The 20,107-nt window shown below is 36.9% G+C and overlaps 1 protein-coding gene across 1 annotated transcript in view; it reads right to left on the reverse strand.

Annotated features, from left to right (window-relative positions):
- Positions 1 to 20,107, reverse strand: part of NRG3 (neuregulin 3) — a 337,142-nt gene that overhangs the window by 88,738 nt on the left and 228,297 nt on the right. Inside the window, 1 exon segment of the mRNA XM_079312184.1 lies at positions 7,078 to 7,151. Within this exon segment, the coding sequence (XP_079168310.1) occupies positions 7,078 to 7,151 (74 nt within the window).

A 20,107-nucleotide genomic window follows, 5' to 3' on the forward strand; every position in this document is an offset into this window, starting at 1 on the left:
TGATGAAAACTTCTTGTTGGCTGGGATTTGTATTGCTAGAGATCCCACTTCCTTTCTTCCTTGGGATTTGTACTGACTCCATGTAAAATGCATTGTTCAATTTCATTATTATCCTGCCACATACATGTAATTTTTAAAGAAGAAGGAAACAAGTAGTTTTGAGGTTTGCTTAGAGATTTTTCCCTGCTGTCAAAGATATTGCATTTGCCTGATTCCAGCTTCTTTGTAGGAATGTCTGCAGAGATGCACAAGCTGAATTCCAGACTATCTATGACCTAAAAGCCATGGCAAAAACATTGAATGTTTCAAATTAAATGTTTTGAAAATAAAACAATATTGAGTTACCAGATGTTGATGCATTCTTGTCCTCCAGGAGAAGAGATGAACAGAGAAGAATAAGGAAATAAAGTTCCTTTAAAACTAATGGAAAGATTTTGGTCAAATTCAGATTGAATTTTTCTATTTTTCCAAATAAACTTCTATGACTTTTTATTTCAATGTTATTTCAACTAATTCCTAATTAAAAATCTATATTAATTTAGGCTGACATTCAATTTAAACCTGAAATATTAAATGGAAATAAATTTTAAACCCCGACTAATATTTCCAGAAAGACAGAAGGTGTGGGGAATAGTTGTGTAAATCCACTGCTGGTTTGAGTTTTTTTCCTAAAAGGACTGCTGATTCAAAGAAAGTAGGGGAAAAAACCACTTCCATTATTGCACATAAAATTAATGAAAGCAATTCAGCTTAATATTTGGCAACAGGTCTAACATGAGTGCACTATTTTTCTGTTTTGACTTGAAAAGTGCAACACAAATTTAGAAGATGAATGAACTCACAATACCCTCCACCCATTAGAAAAATGAGGATTCCCCTTGTGATTTTGAAAATCAATTTTGCAGTACCAACAGAGAAAAAAGAAATTTTTAAAAATTACTCAAAAATATCTATACTGCACATTTTGTACAAGCCACTGTTATCTTATCCATAAAATCAAATATTATTAGGTGTTTCTTATTAATTTAAATTTTGCTTTTAGGATTGTATGAAATAACACTATCAAACCTGGTAGTGATTTTCTTTGCCTATGGCATTAGTGGTAGATTTGTGACTTCAATTAATCTCTCTTTGACTTTAATGTTGCAGGACATTCTGATAATGAACACATCCATGCTTCCAGTTATCACTGGTGAACACTTTTACTGAAGCTTTGCTAATGTAGCACTTCTAGTTTGGAACATGCCATTCCAGCTCTGCAGAGCAAACCCCAAGTTCTTATTTTAAGGAGCAGAAGACAAAACCAGCAACAAAATGAATCAAGAAGTTTCACACTATTCACAGAAAGTCAAATTTTACAGCTTCCATACAAACTCAAATTTGAAAACACATCCTCTTTTATTGACCATACCCCAAGGTCTTTACAACTGATCAAAAAAGAGGGAAAATATGTCCCTCATTGCCCCAGAGATATATTTTCTTTATTATTTTACCTTGATGATGTTTCATGTTCCTTAGCCTGTCTCTCATTTGAGGCATCTTTTCTCAGTGAAACTCATTGAAACTTCTGGAGATACTGTGTTGCTTTTCTTCATTACTATTCCAATTAAGGCAATCCCTCCCTTTCAATCCATTAATGCATCAGGACTAATCTAGGTTAATTTGTGATGCATTTGAACTGCAGGAACTCTGGTTATGCACCTTTATAAAGAGACTGCAGCTCAGAGAAATGTCAGAACCACTTGATGGAGGCTAACAGATTTTCTTCTGACTTGGCATTTTTGGTGACTTCCCTTAACTGCAGTCACCACATCTTTAGCCCTAATTTTACAAGCCAATAAATACCACCTTTTGATTACTTCATTTTTGTAAAAGTTTAACATGCTATCTTGAACAGATAAAATCATTAATACAGAGGGGCTTAAAACCCTTTCTTTTTTAAGACTAAATTAAGCCACAAAATTTAGTTAGATCTAGATTTCTAAAGTTCCTTCTGGGATTAAATAAGTCCCACGTTAAATTTATCTAAGAAGGACTTGCCCTCCACAAAATTCAGATATCCACCTCTGGGTAGTCTCCTACTCCTATTTTCATGTAACCTTTGAAGTCTTTGCAACAGTAAAATCTAATTTTCTCCTATGCCTTCTAGAAATCAAAAAAAGGAGAAAAAAAGCAAATTCAGAAAGAATTTTGACAAATTCAGAAGGCTAAGTAGAATTCACAAAAAAATATTCAGGCCCTAGAATATCATTCAGTAAGGGGCACAAGTTTCATTTTATGTATTCAAATTACATGAAAATATATTTTAGAGATATTTCACAATGGTGATGCTCTTTATCCTCTATTTAATAAGAGCCCCTTTGCAAAACACCTTTGTGGTGCCCAGTGCAGCAGCATAGACTTCAAAGCCAGCTCTGCTTAAAGCAGGAGGCTGAACTTTCTGAGTTCTCCAGACTTCTTTTTCTACCTAAATTATCCTATGATCTTACATATACAAAACTAGAAAAATAAAAGGAAATGCCTAAGAATTTTGTGGGTTTTCTCGGAGAGCTTTTTTTTTTTTTTTTTAGGATGTTAGTGTGAGGGTCTTGGGGCTTTGAATATATTTTTTTCATTTCTAACCCATCTATAGTTGCTTTTTCTTATCTAAAGTCCCAGTCCTCCAGAAGAGGGAGTTTGATCCTTTGCTACAGAAAGAGGCAATCTAAGAATGAGCAACTGCAGGTTCCAGACATGACACTTGCAGGTTTCTCTTTGATGAGATTCAAAGAGAAACATGTGTGCCATGTTGTCACAGGTTAAAGTGTTAGAAGACCACAGGCTATATCCCACTCAGTAGGAAGGCTTCTGACATTTGAAAAAGCCAGTTTAACAAACCTGAAGCATAAAAACATGGAATCCAAAAAAACCAGAAAAAAATCAAAGTTGAAATGAAGCATTTTAAGGAAGTACAGTATTGACAGATTTCGGTGTAAGCTTTATCTGGAAGCTGAAAAATCTTGAAATCCTCAGAGCAGGGATGCTAAACAAACCCTGTGTCCAGTGGCTGCTTCACACCAATTACAAATGGCTCACAGTGAAGTATGATCAGATTACAGAAGAAATTACATGATGGGGTTGACTGGAACAGCAGGAGCATGGTCTGGTGACCTATAAGCTTTCCAGCCTACTTTTATTCTTCTAGGAAATAATGCATTTATTCCTCAAAAGGATTGGATAACATTCCCAATATTTCATAGGGGATCCCTCTTTACTCAGCCTTCTGAGTTAAATGGGACAACTTGAATGGTAATATGGTAAGTACAAAATTAATACTGAACATTATAAAATTGAAATATGTCATTTTGCATAGAAAAGTAGCTTCCCATGCTAAGAAAAATATACTTGCAGGTGAAATGGAGCAATTTGGTAAAATGAGGTAAATGTGATAAACTAATTTTTAATGCCTTGGTCCCCACTTTGGAATATGCTTACAGAACAGTCAAAGCTTTAAAGGTATTACTTTGCCTCAGTATAAATGCTGACTAAAAGAAATATCTGTGGCCTACATACAACTTACCTTTCAGGACTCATTGGGCAGGCAGATCTACTCCAGAACACTATAAAGGACAGAACTGGAGTACATTTCTACAATTTATGTCCTAAATAAATTCCTAATCCTATAGATGGGGAGATACATAGAACTGTAAAAAAATTTTGTGCACATGAAATTGTATTAAGGTTGCATTTAAAATGCTGAAAATATCAGTGTTCTACCATTGCCATTAGCTGTATTTATAGAGGAGCTAGCCCAGACAAAGCTGAAATAACATTCTAAATATACTCCTGTCCTCTCCTTCCAGCATGTGACTGCTGTTTCTGCTCTTTTTGTCCCATTATTATTTCATCCACATAATGGAGAAGCTGACTGAGAGAATTTCAGGGACTTGTCCTGCACAATGTTAGCAGACTGACAGATCTCCTCCTCTGGGCAGGATTCTGTGATTCTGGGTGGCTTTGCCATGCAGCCTTTTCCCCTCTTGGTGACATTATTAATTTTGTTAGGCTCCCAGGTGTCTGAAGCTCCCATGGTTTATGCAAGTTTCTCTCATATTCCAAAATTACTAAACTGCTCAAACTACTTGTGTTTGGATGGGTTTGGATTCTTTTTCAAAAAGTTTCTCTTATAGCCAGAAAACCTTGTTAAGAGTAGAGATATTAAGGGAAGTGGAAGCTCTTACACCTGTGATGCTTAAAGGTCCAGTCAAAAAGCCTGTGCATGGAATGTATTGTGCAATTTTTTTTTTCTTAGGACTTTAATCCCATCTTTGAGCTGAAGGAAGGTAGCAGGTGGCAGATTTAACTGCAAAAAGACATGGATGCTAATTTAGGAACTCTGAAACACCATCAGGTAGTTTCAAGAGCATTTTCTGAAAACAGAATCTTAAATACCTTTTACCAGTTGGTTGAACTAAACTACACATACATGATCTAGCATGTATTAATTCATATTATTATATGATTTGTATTAATATGTGTGATGTAAAGTCAAGACTTGCCTAACATACATCTAGAATGAGGTAAGAAGCTGGTGTTAAAAATATTGCAAGGCCATAACACACTATTTTTCACTGTTCAAATAATATGCAGATAGTAGCTATGCTGAACAAGCTTGGTTTGTTTTAGCAGGCTATTTAAAAAAAAAAAAAAACAAACTTAAGAAAACAAGGACCAAAAAAAACAAGATGCTTTGGCCCATGTACATCAGCAACAATTCTATAAGAAAATTGTTGTTATTTACCAAGTGGCTGAAGTGTAGATTCACTTCCCAGTCATGACAAGGGTATATTCTGAAAATACAACCTGTGGTATCACAGGCAAGGTAAGACAAAAACGTTGCTTCAGTATTTCATGCATGTAAACTTCAAATAAGCTAAATGTTAGCAGATGTGTCATCAGCAGCACATTCACTACCAGGAACACCCTGCTGGACTTCTTCATAAAGCTTGACTGACACCAGCCAGTGCTGGCTGTGTGCAGCCCAGACAAAAGAGCTCTCAATCACATTTTTTTCAGCTTTTGGAAATTTAACGTTGCATTTAAAAAAAAATAGCTTCTTTCTGAAGCCACCTCCAAATTCACCCTCCAGTCATTCTCTTTTAATCCAAACATATTCAAGAACAAACCTCAGTTTCAGCAGTGCAAACCCAGAGCCTTTGAAGATGATAACACTGTGCTTGACTACTGCGTGAAATACATTTTACACTCCTCAGGTTATGCAAATAACAAACATTTCTGCCACTGAGTGCTACTTATCAGTGTGGTATTAATTCTTTTTCTCTCTCCAGAAGGAAGATAACTACATTACTGATTTAACTCCTGAACAAAAGGTTGTCACTGTCCAGCTGCAGCAGAAAGTTAAATTATCTTCCTTCCAGGCTCAACATCCTCAGAACAAATACATGTGCACACACACACACAAAAATATCACATTATGCCAACACAGAGAAATGGACCTGAAATGGACCTGTCTCTTTCTCTTTTGAAAAGAGATGAGACTCAAATATAAGTGAAATTTCAAAACTGACTAGAAATGCACCTAACTTACATTAACCCTCTACATCCATACCAAAAGAGAGGCTCCTGCTGGGCCATGGGTGTGTCCAGTGGATCCATGACAATGTCAAGCCAAAGCCCCCTCTCTTTGCATATTCTAAACAATATAATTTTGAAAGAAACCCTGGACAAAATAGAAAAATGGCTTTTGTTTTCAGGAGGTGGAAAAAGGATGTTTCAGCTGAACTTTAGCTCACTGAGCAGGATCATGTGGCTGAAAAAAGCTCTGGAAACAATAAAGCCAGAGCCCAACAGCAGTAAGCACTTCCCAATAAAGAGAAGCAAGTCTGTGCAACCAACACAAAGAAAGGAACAACAATTCTATCTGGACCAGATAAACACCATGGGGCTTTTGGTCTTGTTAGATGCAGCTTAATCTGGGAGCCTTTTTGGGGTTTTGTGTTGTATCTGCATGGATTTAACCTCTACTCCTGAGAGAGTAAAGCCAGTCCTCTGTGAAAACCAGGTCAGACAGATACCACCCTGTCCTTTACCACACTTTTAGGATACAAACTACCCTTTCCTTTGACATATACACAGCTTCTCTACTGACACATGCACATAAAACTTGGCTGAGGTAAAATCTGTTCTCCACAAGCTCTGCACTTTACCATTAAAGGTCAAGCAAAGAAGAAAATAAATCAAACACAAAGCAGACTGTAATGGGAGCTCCACAATACAGAGAACTACAAAGCAACAGGTGCCTTTGGAAACAGGTTTTCACATGGAAAAGCACAAGAAAATAAATTAAAAAGCACAAAGACTAGGAAAACAAGTGTTGTTCTTCAAAAAACAAAACAACTCAAATCTACTTTTAAAGAGCATCCAAAATCAGAAGACTTAATATGTTACAGTTTCCAGGTATATGAACAAAACCAAGAGCTTGGATATGACCCTTTGTTGTACGTCACTTCATTTAAAAATACAAGATAAATATAATTAAATAGATTCCCCTTCAAAAAAATAATATTGGATAATATTTTGGCCTTGTTTTTATCAATCAAGAGAATTTAGAAAGGGAAACAGTGGAGTAAGAGAAGATATTATTCTGACATTTACTGGCCAGTGTAATAGAAAGCTACTTTATCTCCACATTACTACCTGAAAATACAGCTTTGTTATTTATGCAAATAGACAAAAAGTCACTTGCAAAAGTGCAAAATAATTAACTTTCATGCAAACTGATATAAAGTGTTCCCAAGGAGATTATAATCTCTTTAGTGCCACACAATGTGCATTTACTTCCTTCTGAAGGAGCCACTTTGCACCCTGTACTGGGTTTCCTTTTAGACTACGCAATTTTATTTGTTGTTGAGTCAAAAGCAGGGAAACACAAATGTGCAAAAGCCATAAGGATGCTGTGGATTTATCCCCTGGCTGCTCCCATCTGCAGCAGGAACACTGACTACAGGCAAAGGGTCATCCCAGCAGGCACGAGCAGCTCCAGCACGCGTTGAAATAGAAGAAAAACGTTGGACGTACTTGGATCTGACAAGATTGAGTCGGTTTTCGGCAAAAATTGGTCGCAGCGGACGCCTTGGTAGCCCTCTTTGCACCTGGGGAAAAGGGGATAAATGACAAACATACGCATGCGGCAGTAAAAGGTTAATTTTAAGGCACCAAAAAACCCCTGCCAACGCTGCCAGGGACTCGCATATCTACAATGCAAGTTATTTCCACTCTAATGGGAGCATGGGACACAATGGAAGCTGGTCAAAAAAAATTTCCCCTCAAACCTTTTGTTTTAGAAACTATGAAAACAAACATTGTTTTAGCGTAACCGTTCTTTTAAATATCAATTCAGTGAAACAACCAAAGGAAAAAACCTGTATAAAATACACATTGCAAAATAAAATAAACTCTTTAGGTAACATAGCACTTTATAAAGCTTCCATACTGCACAAGCCATGAGACAGACAATTTATCTAGTCTGAAAAAGCAGGGAACAGATAGCTGGACATTAATTTTAATACCAGTTTATGCTGTGCTTAAAAGATAAAATGATAGACATCATCAGGCATTGTTTGCAAGCAGGAAGTTTAAGATGCCTGTGAGATTAGATTTTAAAGCACATAAACCAGAATGCCCTCCTGCCTCAACAAACAAGAACTGGCTTTGACTGAGACGGTAATACTATTATTTATCTTGAAGCCTCACTTTGAAGAAATTCCATTTACTGCTTTTGAACTGTTCTCAGAAGTCTCATTTCAACTAAGTGTATCAGAATCAGATCTTTAATTATTTATTCGTCAAGCAGTTTTTCAGAGGAAAGTGATGGACACTTTAATTATAAATGATAGCAACAGGGATTCCTTATCTCCCAAAGCTCTTGCACATCACATAAGCAATATGCTCAAATCAGCATCACCACCTTTCATTAGGGTTGACAAGTGCAGCTTGAATGATGTGATAATGTTGGGAGAAGAAGTTACCTGCTCCTTCACAGTGTTTTTACTCAAGCTGCCTCTAAATGTTGCATTTTAATATGCTTTTGGTTTAATAAATTAATGGTTCAATGAAAAATGCCTCTCACCAGTGCTGACTCAGGGTTTTGTAAGAACATTTGTGAGCAAATATGTAAATTATATTCCCATCAGACCCAAAAACGTAGTAAAAATCTACAGTAAGTAAAAGACTTTAAACCCCATACACATATTATTTTAAAACTTCCCTTTTGGCCTTTTGCCCTGATGGATATGAGGTACTACTTTGGAGATCAACTGCCTCCCAGTACTTGCCTGTCTATAAAATAATTGAGTTAAAAAACCTGTTCAGGTTTTGTTTCATTCAGATCTCATGACAGCAGTCATAAATTATGGGTCAAGGAAAAAATGTTCTATTAATTAAAACTGTCCACTAGTCAGAAAAACTGAAGAAGTCCACATATACTCAGACACTACTACATGCATCTTTTGCCTCTAATTAGGAAACAGCACAAGCTGCTTCACATCAAAAAGAAACTCTTCTTCACAGTCTTGAGAGGAGTTGGCAGACCTCATACCAAAGCTTAAGTACAACCTGCACTGGTGGGGATTCTTGCCTTTCTATGAGCCTTTTCTATTGACTTTTTGACACACATTTGCACCTGCCTTGGTTATAAATACCATATTACAGACTTAAAACCCTTTATCTTAAACTGCTTGTCATAAAACATGTGAGGAGAGAGTCATGGAGTGGTATGTCCTGGAAGGGCTTTAAAAACTAAGTCTTCTAGTTCTCTTAACAAGTTCTTTTTTAAATCCAAGAAAGGAAATAATAACAATAACTACTCTGCCATTATGACACTGAATTAAAACTTCTGCATGTTAAGTCATTAAGCCTAGCAGAATATACATTTGACAGTTATAATACTACAATATGATAAAAGTTGATCATGCTGTGGCATCCCATAATCTCAGCTAAAGTACCTACCATCTGTCCTAAATAGGCAGATGTAATATGCACACATGCTGCTCCTTGGTATCACACCTCTATGGCAGAAAGCACAACAACCCCCTTCAGAAAATCCTATTGAAACAGCACTGGTGACACACACACACAAACTCAGGAAAGTCCAAATGAGGTCACTCAGAATCACCATATGCAGTGTGAATGACCAAATACATATTTATGGATGCATTAAAAAAGCCATGAGTAATCAGAGAAACCTTGTGAAATGCTTAGGGGCACTTTATGGTTTCAGAAATGATCACTTGATTCTGAGGCAAACAAATATTTATCAGAGATACTATAAAAAAAAAAAAAAAGAGAGAGAAAAAATATTAAAAAAATCAAACCTGGATAAGATATTGCTTACAGTGAAGCAAGAGCACTGACCTGCATATGGGAGCCATGCAGCAAAGGCTGGAAAGGACAGCCTAAGATCCATTCCAGCACCAGGAATGGCTCCTCTGCTGAAGCACTGCACTGCATCAGCAGGTTTGGATTTAAGGGCACCATGGCAAAGGGGTCTAAAAGTGGTGTTAATTGCAGCCTCTTTGCAAAATATATGAAAAGGGAATTCTCTATTTTACATTCAGATTTTCACCCAAATGAGTGTGTCTGTCTAGGCTCTAGACCAAAACTGTCAACAGGATTGTACTGTATGAATGGAATTATTTAAATCCTTCAGATTAAATGGTATGAAAAGAGAAGCACAGGTAAAGCTAATCTGCAGCTGCTAAAATGCTTGCAAACAGCCTAGCCCTAACTGGTAAGTGCTAAATTCAACTAAGATTATCTCATCATGTCTTCTTCACATCTTTTTTTTGGCAATGTACTTTCCCAGATGATTTTTTAAGGTCACCAGTAACAAACTGCATTGTGGATTGCACTTTGTGAAGTCAGCCACAATGACCTCTGTGTGAAAACATGCACACAGAAACACATCTCTCATTCCTCGTGAGAGGGCTCTTTACCTTTCTTCTTAAGCACATTTGCACCTAAGTATTAAAAAGTAAGCAAAGTATGAGTAAGTAAAGTATGAGACCTAATTAATTTTTTCATTCTTTTTGCTGAAGTTAAATAGTATTAATACATGTATGTTCTAGTCAAAGAGGTCACAGACACTTTCTGTGGGAATTTTCCAGAACTGTTTCTTGTACAACCTTGTGAAGCCAAGGGAGATTTCAAATAGATGACTGTGTCACTCATAACACAACACTCCAATTTCCTGGGTTTGAGGATGGATACATTTGAAAAAGTAAAGTGAATAGGGATGAGGGTGGGGAAAACTGCACAATAAGCAAAGATGAAGAATAAAATATATTTAAGACAGCAGAAAGGGGAGAATCTACTTAAAATACTTAGGGTAGGACATAAAACTTATGGCCAAGAAGCCATCACAATTTACATTTTCCCCAAACATTTCCATATGGAGCTCCAAACCCCAATTAAACCTAAATAATTAGTTCTCAAGGGACAGCAATGTTCAGGATGCAGGAAAGGGAGTGGCACCAGCAGAGTGCAGAGGCTGTGAAAGATGGCTGTGAATCCCCATCCCTGTGTTATCCATCCACCTGAAATGGAAACAATTCTCCTTCTGCCCCCAGTGTGGTGATCACATTGCCTCTGACCATGAAGTATGCAGGAAACAGCTTCTCTGCACAAAGTCCAGAATTTGTCAAACGTAAAATATATGAGTTCATCTCAAATGAAAATTTTGAAATGACAGTTAGCATCTCAAGGACAGGCTACAACAGAAGAGAAAACTGTAGGGCTACACATCAGGAAAACAAGCATGTCCTAGACCATAGGTGATTTGTGACATTAAAAAAAAAAAAAAAAAAGTAGTATCACAGTGCCCAAAAGATTAACTTATATGAACCTTTAATCTCATTCTAGTCTCATCAACAGGAGTAATCCAATTTGAAAGATGGAATTAATAGTACCTATGAAAAATGAAATTTAATTTTTGCAGTGAATCCAAATCAACACACATTTCCTTCCCCTTGTAAAACTGCAAATTGGCAGTCTCAAAGATGATATTAATTAGAATGATCCATCTCAGTGGATCAGTTTCAAATTATTTTCTCCTGACACCATTATATCCACTGTACTAACAGTCAGAAGCCAATAAGAGAACATACTGCAGCTCTTATATATTCTCTGAGAAATCCAAGATCATGATAAAGAAATATTCTAATGGCCCATAAATTTGATCAGGTGTTTATTTTCACACAGAGAATGCAATACTGTGTCCTGGGTCAAAAAGTCAGTTATACAATAAAACTAAGATAGCAAACCAGGCCATTGGGCTGTCCCACAGTCTAGCCTGAAATGTGCTGTAAACAATGAAAAATAATTCCTTTGTTCTTCAGGTAAGCTTAATATAGATTTCCATGCCTGCAATGAGAATGACCTTAACTGGAACTCACAGAAATTTATATTTATTTTTTGGATTGTTATTAGGTGAAGATTTTATTCAAAAAGGAAGAAAAATTAATCTTAACAGTGAGGGCCAGACAGGATATCTTGTCATTTAACACATGTAGGCAGTCTAAGTAGAAAAGAAGCTTCCTTGGCTCCAGAGATCAGGCCACCAAATCACCAGTGAGAACACTGAGCTCAAAGCCAGAGAGAAAATGAACCCTTTGCGAAAACCAATAGTTTTCAGTCTGCTGGCCAGGCACCCACTTGAGGTGCAAGCTTCACATTCAGTTTTGGGTGTGAAAATGAAGCATCAGAGACTCAAAGCCAGGTTTTCTATATTGCAGAAATGTCCTGATGATTTCAGTGTTATCTATTCTGAGAAGGACAGCTCCTTCCTTAAAGTTCTACCCCTATGGTCTATGCTGTGCACAACATATAACCTACTAACTAAAATTAAACCAAATTCAATATAAACACATGAAAATACACTAAATTAAAGTGAAATAAATGCATGGAATTAAAAAGAACAAACTGGGGATCCAATAAGGAGCTGACTGAAGACATTCTCCTTGAACATTCTTGTGAATCCCTTCAGATGGGAAAGCCTGAACAATAATCCAGGATACTCACCTCCACCTATTCTCCTTCTTCTTTTCCTTTTGAAAAAGTTTATTTTAGATAATCCCCACAACAGAGAGGCTACCTGCTCTATAATAAAGGTTTCATACCAGGGTTTGAACATACTTGATTTTGTTAAGACCTTGCAATCTATTATGTGATTGAATTAAGATAGGTATCTGACTTTGCTTTTCTTTCCTTAAAGAAATAGTATAATTCTAACACACTGTACTGCATCAACTTTAAAAGGAAAACAAAAAAAACCCCAGTCTGTCAGTTTTCTTTTAAAATGTTGTAACTATTAAAAATAAGTAGAGCAAGTAGCCAGAAAGGCAGACAAAGAATAGTAAAGAAAGGGGTTTTTTTGCATTATTTTCTGCAGAACCAAGCCAGCTGAAACATTCTAACATCATGGAGAAATTACAGCCAGACCTTTAAAAAGTCATATTTATGATTGGTACAATTCACTGTATTTTTCAGTATGTAAATTGTCAGTGCAGCTCTCTGAAACAGGGAAGGACTGTTATGCTCTCAGAGTAGATGGCATAAAGAGTAGAGGTCACAGCTACAAAACCCTGACACATTGCCCAGATTTAGATAATAAAACTTTCAGCTAATCTGTTGACTCCAGTGTTTCAGGATCCTTAAGACTTGGAGAAACTAAATGGGCACACTTTGGTAAATCCTCTGCAGGAACCACTGAACTAAATGAGGCTTTTAACATTTGAAAAGGAGTTATGTGGATTTGACTTAAATGCCTCATCCATAATTATGCTGGAACTACTGAATTATCATTTCCCTCCTGATAGAGATGGTCTGCCTTCTTTATCTTTCCTAAAAGGTAGGTCATAAAAAGAAATAAAATTAACAAGGTGTGTTAGTAAAGCCATTCAAGCCATCAGGACCTATGACAGCACCTGAACTAATGATAATTTCCTTTCCCTCAACCACACACCAATTTGCTTTAATTTGAAGGTGTTCCCTTACAAAAAAGAAAGTTTCATATTTTTAATCAATGCACATAGCCTAAGCAGAATTGTTACATAATGGTTCCAGACTACCAAATTCACTTAAAACCCTGCTTAGGTTTTGTATCCAAAGACATACAAATATTTTATTGATAGTTACCTAGTATCAAGTTCATTAGGGGCATACCCACACAGAAATAAACAGTTCAGACTAATACAGGAGCTTTGTGCTTTTCAAGGGATAAGAATTCCCTTCACTGTCTGCCTTAATTTCCTTAACAACAAACTTGCATCTTCAAGCCACAAAAAACCTCAGGAACTGTCTGAGAGCATCCCCTAATAAACCAAATGTTTAACCAACTAACTGAGCAATCACTTTGTTGCTGTTTTGAGTTTAACCAACCAGAAAAACTGAAAAGCTTTGATTAGGTTTTTCCACAAGACACCCCTGTGATCAATGATTTACTATGGATGATAAATGAATACAGACTTTCATTATGTATGGCATTCATCAGCTGTGAGAAAGATTTTGAATAAGTGGAAAGTGATTTCATATCATATTCAAAGCCTCACACAGCTAAGGCACAGATGAAAGCAATATTCAATACTTGAAAAAACAAATGAAAACTAGACCCTTGCTTTATATTATGCCTGTCCAAGATTGCCATCTTTATAAATAAAAACCCTTCAAAACTCTTCTTGAAAGCATCTGCCAGAGACTGGACTTAGATAGAAAAAAAAGAAATCAATAAAAAAGGACTAAAAGATGTAAGATTTATATTTGGTATCATGGTGTTTGATGCCCTTCAAGAGGCCATTTGTTAAAGATGGCAATTATAACAACAAATGAGGTAATTGTAAGGAGAGGTGCAAACTCACTCCTAAGTGCCTTAACAGGTTTGCTGGATGTGTCTCTTCCCACTTTCCTCCCCACAAATGTTACAAGCCCAACATTAAAATCTTTTGCTTCCAGCTACTTAATAAAAGCAACAGAACTCTGGATGTTTTTCAAAAACTGCTGAATACATTTTTCACTTTATTACATTGAATATTTCTAAACTCAAAAGTAGGACCAAAAAATATTCAGAGAAATTACTTTACTTTCCAAACCCAAGGCAGAAGTACAATGGATTCTTTGCTTATCATGGCAAAGGCCTGCCAGATTTCCAACCTGGCCCTGCAGAATCATTTTTCAAATTGCAGAAAAACTCTCTATTTAATTCTTTTGACAAAATTTAAAATACACACTAGGAATTCAGATACTTGTCTAGTAATAACATCTACATTAAATACTGCTTGCCACAGACTCCTCTCCTGAAAAGCTCAAGGTCACATTAAGCCAGTGTTTATCTACAGTGACAGAGTGGCACTGCCAGGAACTCAAACCCCTGAGTCATCCAGTGAGCTTTGTACTTGTTCATTTCCTTTGCACCTGCTTTTATACCTGCCTTGAAAAAAATAATTGGAGCCACTCAGGGGTGTCTGTTAAAATATTCCTAACTACTACCAGATGGTCTAAGCAAATGATGTCCCCTGACTTTATGGCAGGAGATAAACGTGCCCCTGCTACTGTATTTTCTGTATCACATTTTAGAGGTAAGAGCAATTTGACATGCATTGTAATTGCCTGCCAAAGTTCAAATACAGGAACATTTTTCAGAGTAACCCTTCCTTAGCATATTAAATATCATTTAAAATCCAGAGGTAGAATAATTTTAAAATTCAAACAGGCCACTCTGTGGAGATCTATAAAATTTCTGACTAAAAAATTAAAAATCTTTAAAGTTGCCCTATCGTACAGTAAGTTTTAGGCTTGTGTAGAATTTTTTTTTTTCGGAAATCTCTATGTATTGTAAGGAAATTATGGCATATATATCACTATATAAATTTAGTCTTCTGAATGAGTTTCTTATTTGACTTTAAAAAACCTATGCCATAAAAAGGTGCTACCTGACACTAGGGAGTCAAGTGGCTTTGTCCACAAGTTATTAATGCAACTTAATGAAGTTTCACCAGCCAAAGTATTTGTAATTTATTAGGGTTTGGATGAGCTTGTTTCAGACTAGAGAGTGAGTATTAGCTGCAGGAAACACGCCTTGACTACAGATGGTACCTGACCCATCAGTGACATTATCTTTCATTTGTGCAAATGGAAACTTTTTTCCAATGGAAAACTAGAAATGTGGTTATTTTCTATATAAGACAAAATTATGCACAGAAAAGAACAGAGCTCACTAAAGGTCCTACTAAATTTCAATGAACAATTTTCAACTCTTCTCAATACTTTTTGCAAAAGTAGGCAGTTGCATGAGAAGTCACCCATGCTCTGCCACCACCTGCCAAGCCCAACAAAAAAGAGAAATTTGAGAATTGGAATATTATAAATAACAGTAACTCCAACAGGCAGCACAGATCTGACACACTTGCTACCAGAATATACTGGTCATACAAGACTCTTGCTTGATTCCATTTTCAAAATAATGGCAGGAGAAACCAACAATCAGGAAAGTCATTATGCCCCATTTAAGACCATTCTGTGGATTAGAATTAGTCTCTGACAAGATATCCTTATGAAATTTGACAAATCCATTTGCTTCTCTTGAATTCCTAATCATAAATCAACTGAACTGAACTCAGGTATGAGTTCCTGACAATTCTCTTCTGAATTCAGGTGAAAGAAAGGCAGCAGAGTTCACACTGCCTGTAGACAGTGCTACCAAATCCTTCCCATCACACACACACAAAAGGAGCAGAACAGGTCATTCTTATTGTATTCAGTCTTATTTCAAAGGAACTAATTTCTAAAGACTAAAACCTTTAGAAGGAAGAAAAGCAGAGGCTGCCTGCTCAGCAGCTCTGCTCCAGGAGCCACCCCTCTCTCCTGAGTGACCTTCACCTGTTACTGAACAGCACCATCCCTCCCAGTGCTGCTGGAACAGCAGGGGCAGCACAGCCTTCCCTGTGGCTGGAATTCTCCGGGGTGAAGCTATCAAGAGACCTGCAATGATGGTGGCAGTGTAAACTCCAAAGCCATTTGGGTAATAAAATAAATATATCTTTATCATTTTCTGCAGGAAGCAGAAATCACGTAATGTCAAGCTCACTTATTCATTAAGTTTTTCTTTAGAGAAAAATTACTGAGAATTTTTATAAAGTGAAGCTATGTTAACGAAACACACATTAAACATTGATTACAAGGAAAATTAAGATATTCTAATTTTACTTTTCAGATTGATCTTCTAAAAAATTGATATACAAAGTAACAAAAGAGCAAATCTTCGTATTTTCGTCCATGGTCATGCAGGATACAAGCCCCTTCCTAGAAATGGGATATAATGTGTGTATTGGAGCAAAGAATAGAAACCTGCTGGCTCTGGCTGGAGTCGAGTTAATTTTCTTCATAGCAGCTGCCACAGAGCTACATTTTGGATTTGTGCAGGAAGCAATGTTGATAATACACTTATGTATGTGTGTATGATAATTCACTTGGGGATATTTTCCATACTGCTGAGCACTGTAGTGAGGCTTTTTTTGCTTCTCACACTGCCCCACTGAGGAGGCTGGGGTGCAGAATGAGCTGGGAGAGGAGCCAGCCAGGACAGCTGGCCCCAGATGACCTCAGGAACCACATGGTGTCATGCTCAGCAGCATAAAAAAGCTGGGAGAAGGAGGAAGAGGGTGACATTTGGAGTGATGGTGTCTGCCTTGCCCAGCCATCTCCTGCTGGGTGTGGCTGAACACCTGCCAGAGCATGGGAAGGGATGAATTCATTCCTTGCTTTGCTTTGCTCACATGCAGGGCTTTTGCTTTCCCTATTAAACTGGCTTTGCTTCCACCCACGTTTCCTCCCTCTTACCCTTTGAATCCCTTCCTGTCAGCAGCTGCAAGGTGCAACAGTCTGGGGTTAAAACACAAAAAGCAAGGAGGAAAACTTTGTGCCAGTGACCTCTGAGGCTGGTGGTGGCTATCAGCCAAACCACACCCCTGCCAAGGCCAGGATGGGAACATTATCCAGACATGCTCAGCTTCACCATTTAATTCATGAGTTTTACCAGTTTTTCTCCTTTGTTAGGGCCTTAATGCCAGTGGTGCCACAGGAGATCAGAGGAAAGACTCTGTGAGCTGGTGTGGAGCAAATCTGCAGAGAAACAGGGGCTGCTGGAAGGAACCTGCCCCTGCTACTCCCCTGAAATTTTCCACCTGGGCAGGGAAGGAGGAAAGCACTCAGCAAACCAGAAGTTGTTCCAGGGCTGCCTCTGGAAAGAGCATCCCAAGCTGCAAACAGCACAGCAGGTACCTGCAGGTACAGCTGCCAGCTGTGTGCCCAAAAAAGGCTTTGAGACCATCAGTTCTGCAGCCACAGTCCCCAACCTGTCACAGAGACAGCTCTAGTGTCTCTAGGACTTACAGGTCAGTTGTGTCTCAGTGTCAGAAAATTCACTGACTGCACACTTCAGTCTCCTCCCTCTGCCTCTCTTGATACCTTGTTCAATTCTCTGAACACCTCAGAGACTAAAGGCTTTGTTGTTTCAGTATAATGTCACAGCATCTTATTCAAATACTTTTTATGTCGTGGCACAGAGAGAGACAGCTCAACAGAGATTACCACTCACAAATTTACTGCTTTTTTTGGTAAAATTTGGCAGCCCAAGGTGTGCTCCATGATGCAGCAGTTATTTTATTAGGATTAACTGAGTTAGCTCATCTAAGTTACCTTCATTCCCTTTGTTACAGACTATTCTAAATAAAATATTGCCTCCCTTGATATTTTCCCACTGTTGCTATTTACTGGCATTTCTCTTCTCATAACTGCACAGCTAAATAACTCCATTTATCTAGAAATTGATTGTTCAAAAGTCAGACCAGCCCTGCAGTGAAACAGTTTATCTCACTTTTGTTCTTGAAATTGATATATGAAAATATTTATACTATGAGTGGAGTAATTACTCTATAAACTCATTACCATTATACATTTACTTATGCCACTAATGAGTTTTTTTACCCAGTTGTATGTAGCAAGTTCCTTTAAAAGTCAGTACACAGATCAGGAAATAAAAAATGACCAGTCTTGCTTTTTCCAATAATACCAAATAACCTATTCCTTCTTGGTTGTCTTTACTGCCTTTCACATTTATTAGATATGAGACACTCATTAATTTTATTTATTTTTACCAACTCAGTGTGTTTCTAAACAGAAGAGAACAGCTCTGAAAAATATCCTCATCATGTTTTGCTTATTGCTGAAATATGTTGGCTCTTCCTTTTAGAAGTTTTTGCCCCATTACTCCCCTCCACTACTCAAATGATCTACAGGGTGAATTTAATTTGGATTGCATCCTGCTAAGATGATTTATAGCATATTTTTGATACAAAACAATACTTAGATTTTGAAAAATGGTAAACGCACAGAACCTGGTTTAGAGCTGTGCTGCTCCATTTTACTGAGAAAAAGTAAGATTCAGTAACAAAATAATGCCTTAATACATCCACTTGAAGAGCTAAAACCCATAGTTCTCCAACCCAAATATGTTCCTGTCAAGAGCTCTCAAAATACCTGCTAATATTTTAAAGAAACTGTTAGGATAACCAGCATAAAGTGAGGGAATCTATGTACTTGTAGTTTAAAATACCCTTAATTTACTTCATATAAGTCTGACTTCAAGATTCATAAAGAAAGAAACATCAACTGCACTTGGTACTGCTTTCAATTTATTTTGTGCTAAACAATCTGTAAGCATTCATATGGGACTTACAGTAAAATGGTTTTATTTGATTTAATATAAATTTCTTTAAATGGACCCTGATAAAATAGAGATTAATACAGCTGTGGTACCAACTTGAAGTTAGCACAATGACTAAACATCTGAAGTCTTAAAATAACATTAATACACACTGCTGTCCTTTTCTTTTATACACTTATTGAACTTCTTAAAGATTGCACTATTGATTTAAATCCACAGGTTTTAAATCCATGTTCACATTAACTTGTTCTATTATTCCTCTGAAGTTAAAAAACCAAACCAAAATGAATGAAAGCAGATACCTCTGGGGGAAAAGTCCAGTAAAACCCAAGCTAGAAATCAGCATTTTAAAGTCCCAGGTTAAGATGATCTAATGTAAAACATAAAATTAATTCCTTAGGTTTGGTTTTAGCCATTTTGACATATCAGGTCCTGGTATTATCATTCAACTTAACCTAATTACAAGCTAAATGTTAAAAAGGGGAAAAAAAACCCAAAAAACCAAAATATCAAACCAAGCAACCAAGAAACTGAAACCCATCTTGGCTTCTAAATTAAGAAATTATTCCACTGATTTTAGAATATATTTCTTGCATTATAGAGCTTATAGCTATTACACAAAAATAAAATAAATAAGTATATCTGCATTAATTTCAGCAGTCAGACAGGTAAAAATACTTTTGTATTCCAAACAATGTTTTTTAAGAGTCTTATCTTTTGATGGTAATCATAAACCCAAGAAAATTGTTCATCTTCATCATCTACAAAAATATCTCCTTGGCTTCATAAAAAAATGGTTTTCCTAGATATTAAAGACAAAATTATGCCTTATTTAAACAAACTCAATCTGCAAAGATTTACAATTTAATATAAAGGCTTCTGTCTCCAGAGCTGTATCACAGAAAATTAAATCCATCAATCCTGATTTTTTTTTTTTTTTCCTTTGAAACTTCAAAATGTACTCGAGTCAGGAAAAAAAAGTTTCAAGTAATTAGAAGAGTTTTTTATATCTATCACTGCTGATAAGCTGAGTCCCAGAGTGCTATGGAAGGGAATCAATGAAGTAAATAATTTGGGTGTGCCAGGGAAGAACTGCTTCCTTCAGCACCTTCCTGGAGATTGTTCTTGGTAGGTCCCAGGCTTTTCTCTCTCCTTTCCCTCCACTTTCTGCAGTTTGCTTTCATCCATTCTTAAAGCCTGGGAAAGAGAATCCCTGGTAGCAGCTGTAGGTAGCAGGGATTTTACTGATATGAAGAAATGCCAAGGAGACACCACAGAACACAGAAATAAACTTTTCTCAGTGTTGCCCAGGGAAAAGATGATGAAGCCAAACTG

The sequence above is a fragment of the Erithacus rubecula genome (genome assembly GCF_903797595.1).
Source record: "Erithacus rubecula genome assembly, chromosome: 9".
Classification (NCBI taxonomy): Eukaryota; Metazoa; Chordata; class Aves; order Passeriformes; family Muscicapidae; genus Erithacus; species Erithacus rubecula.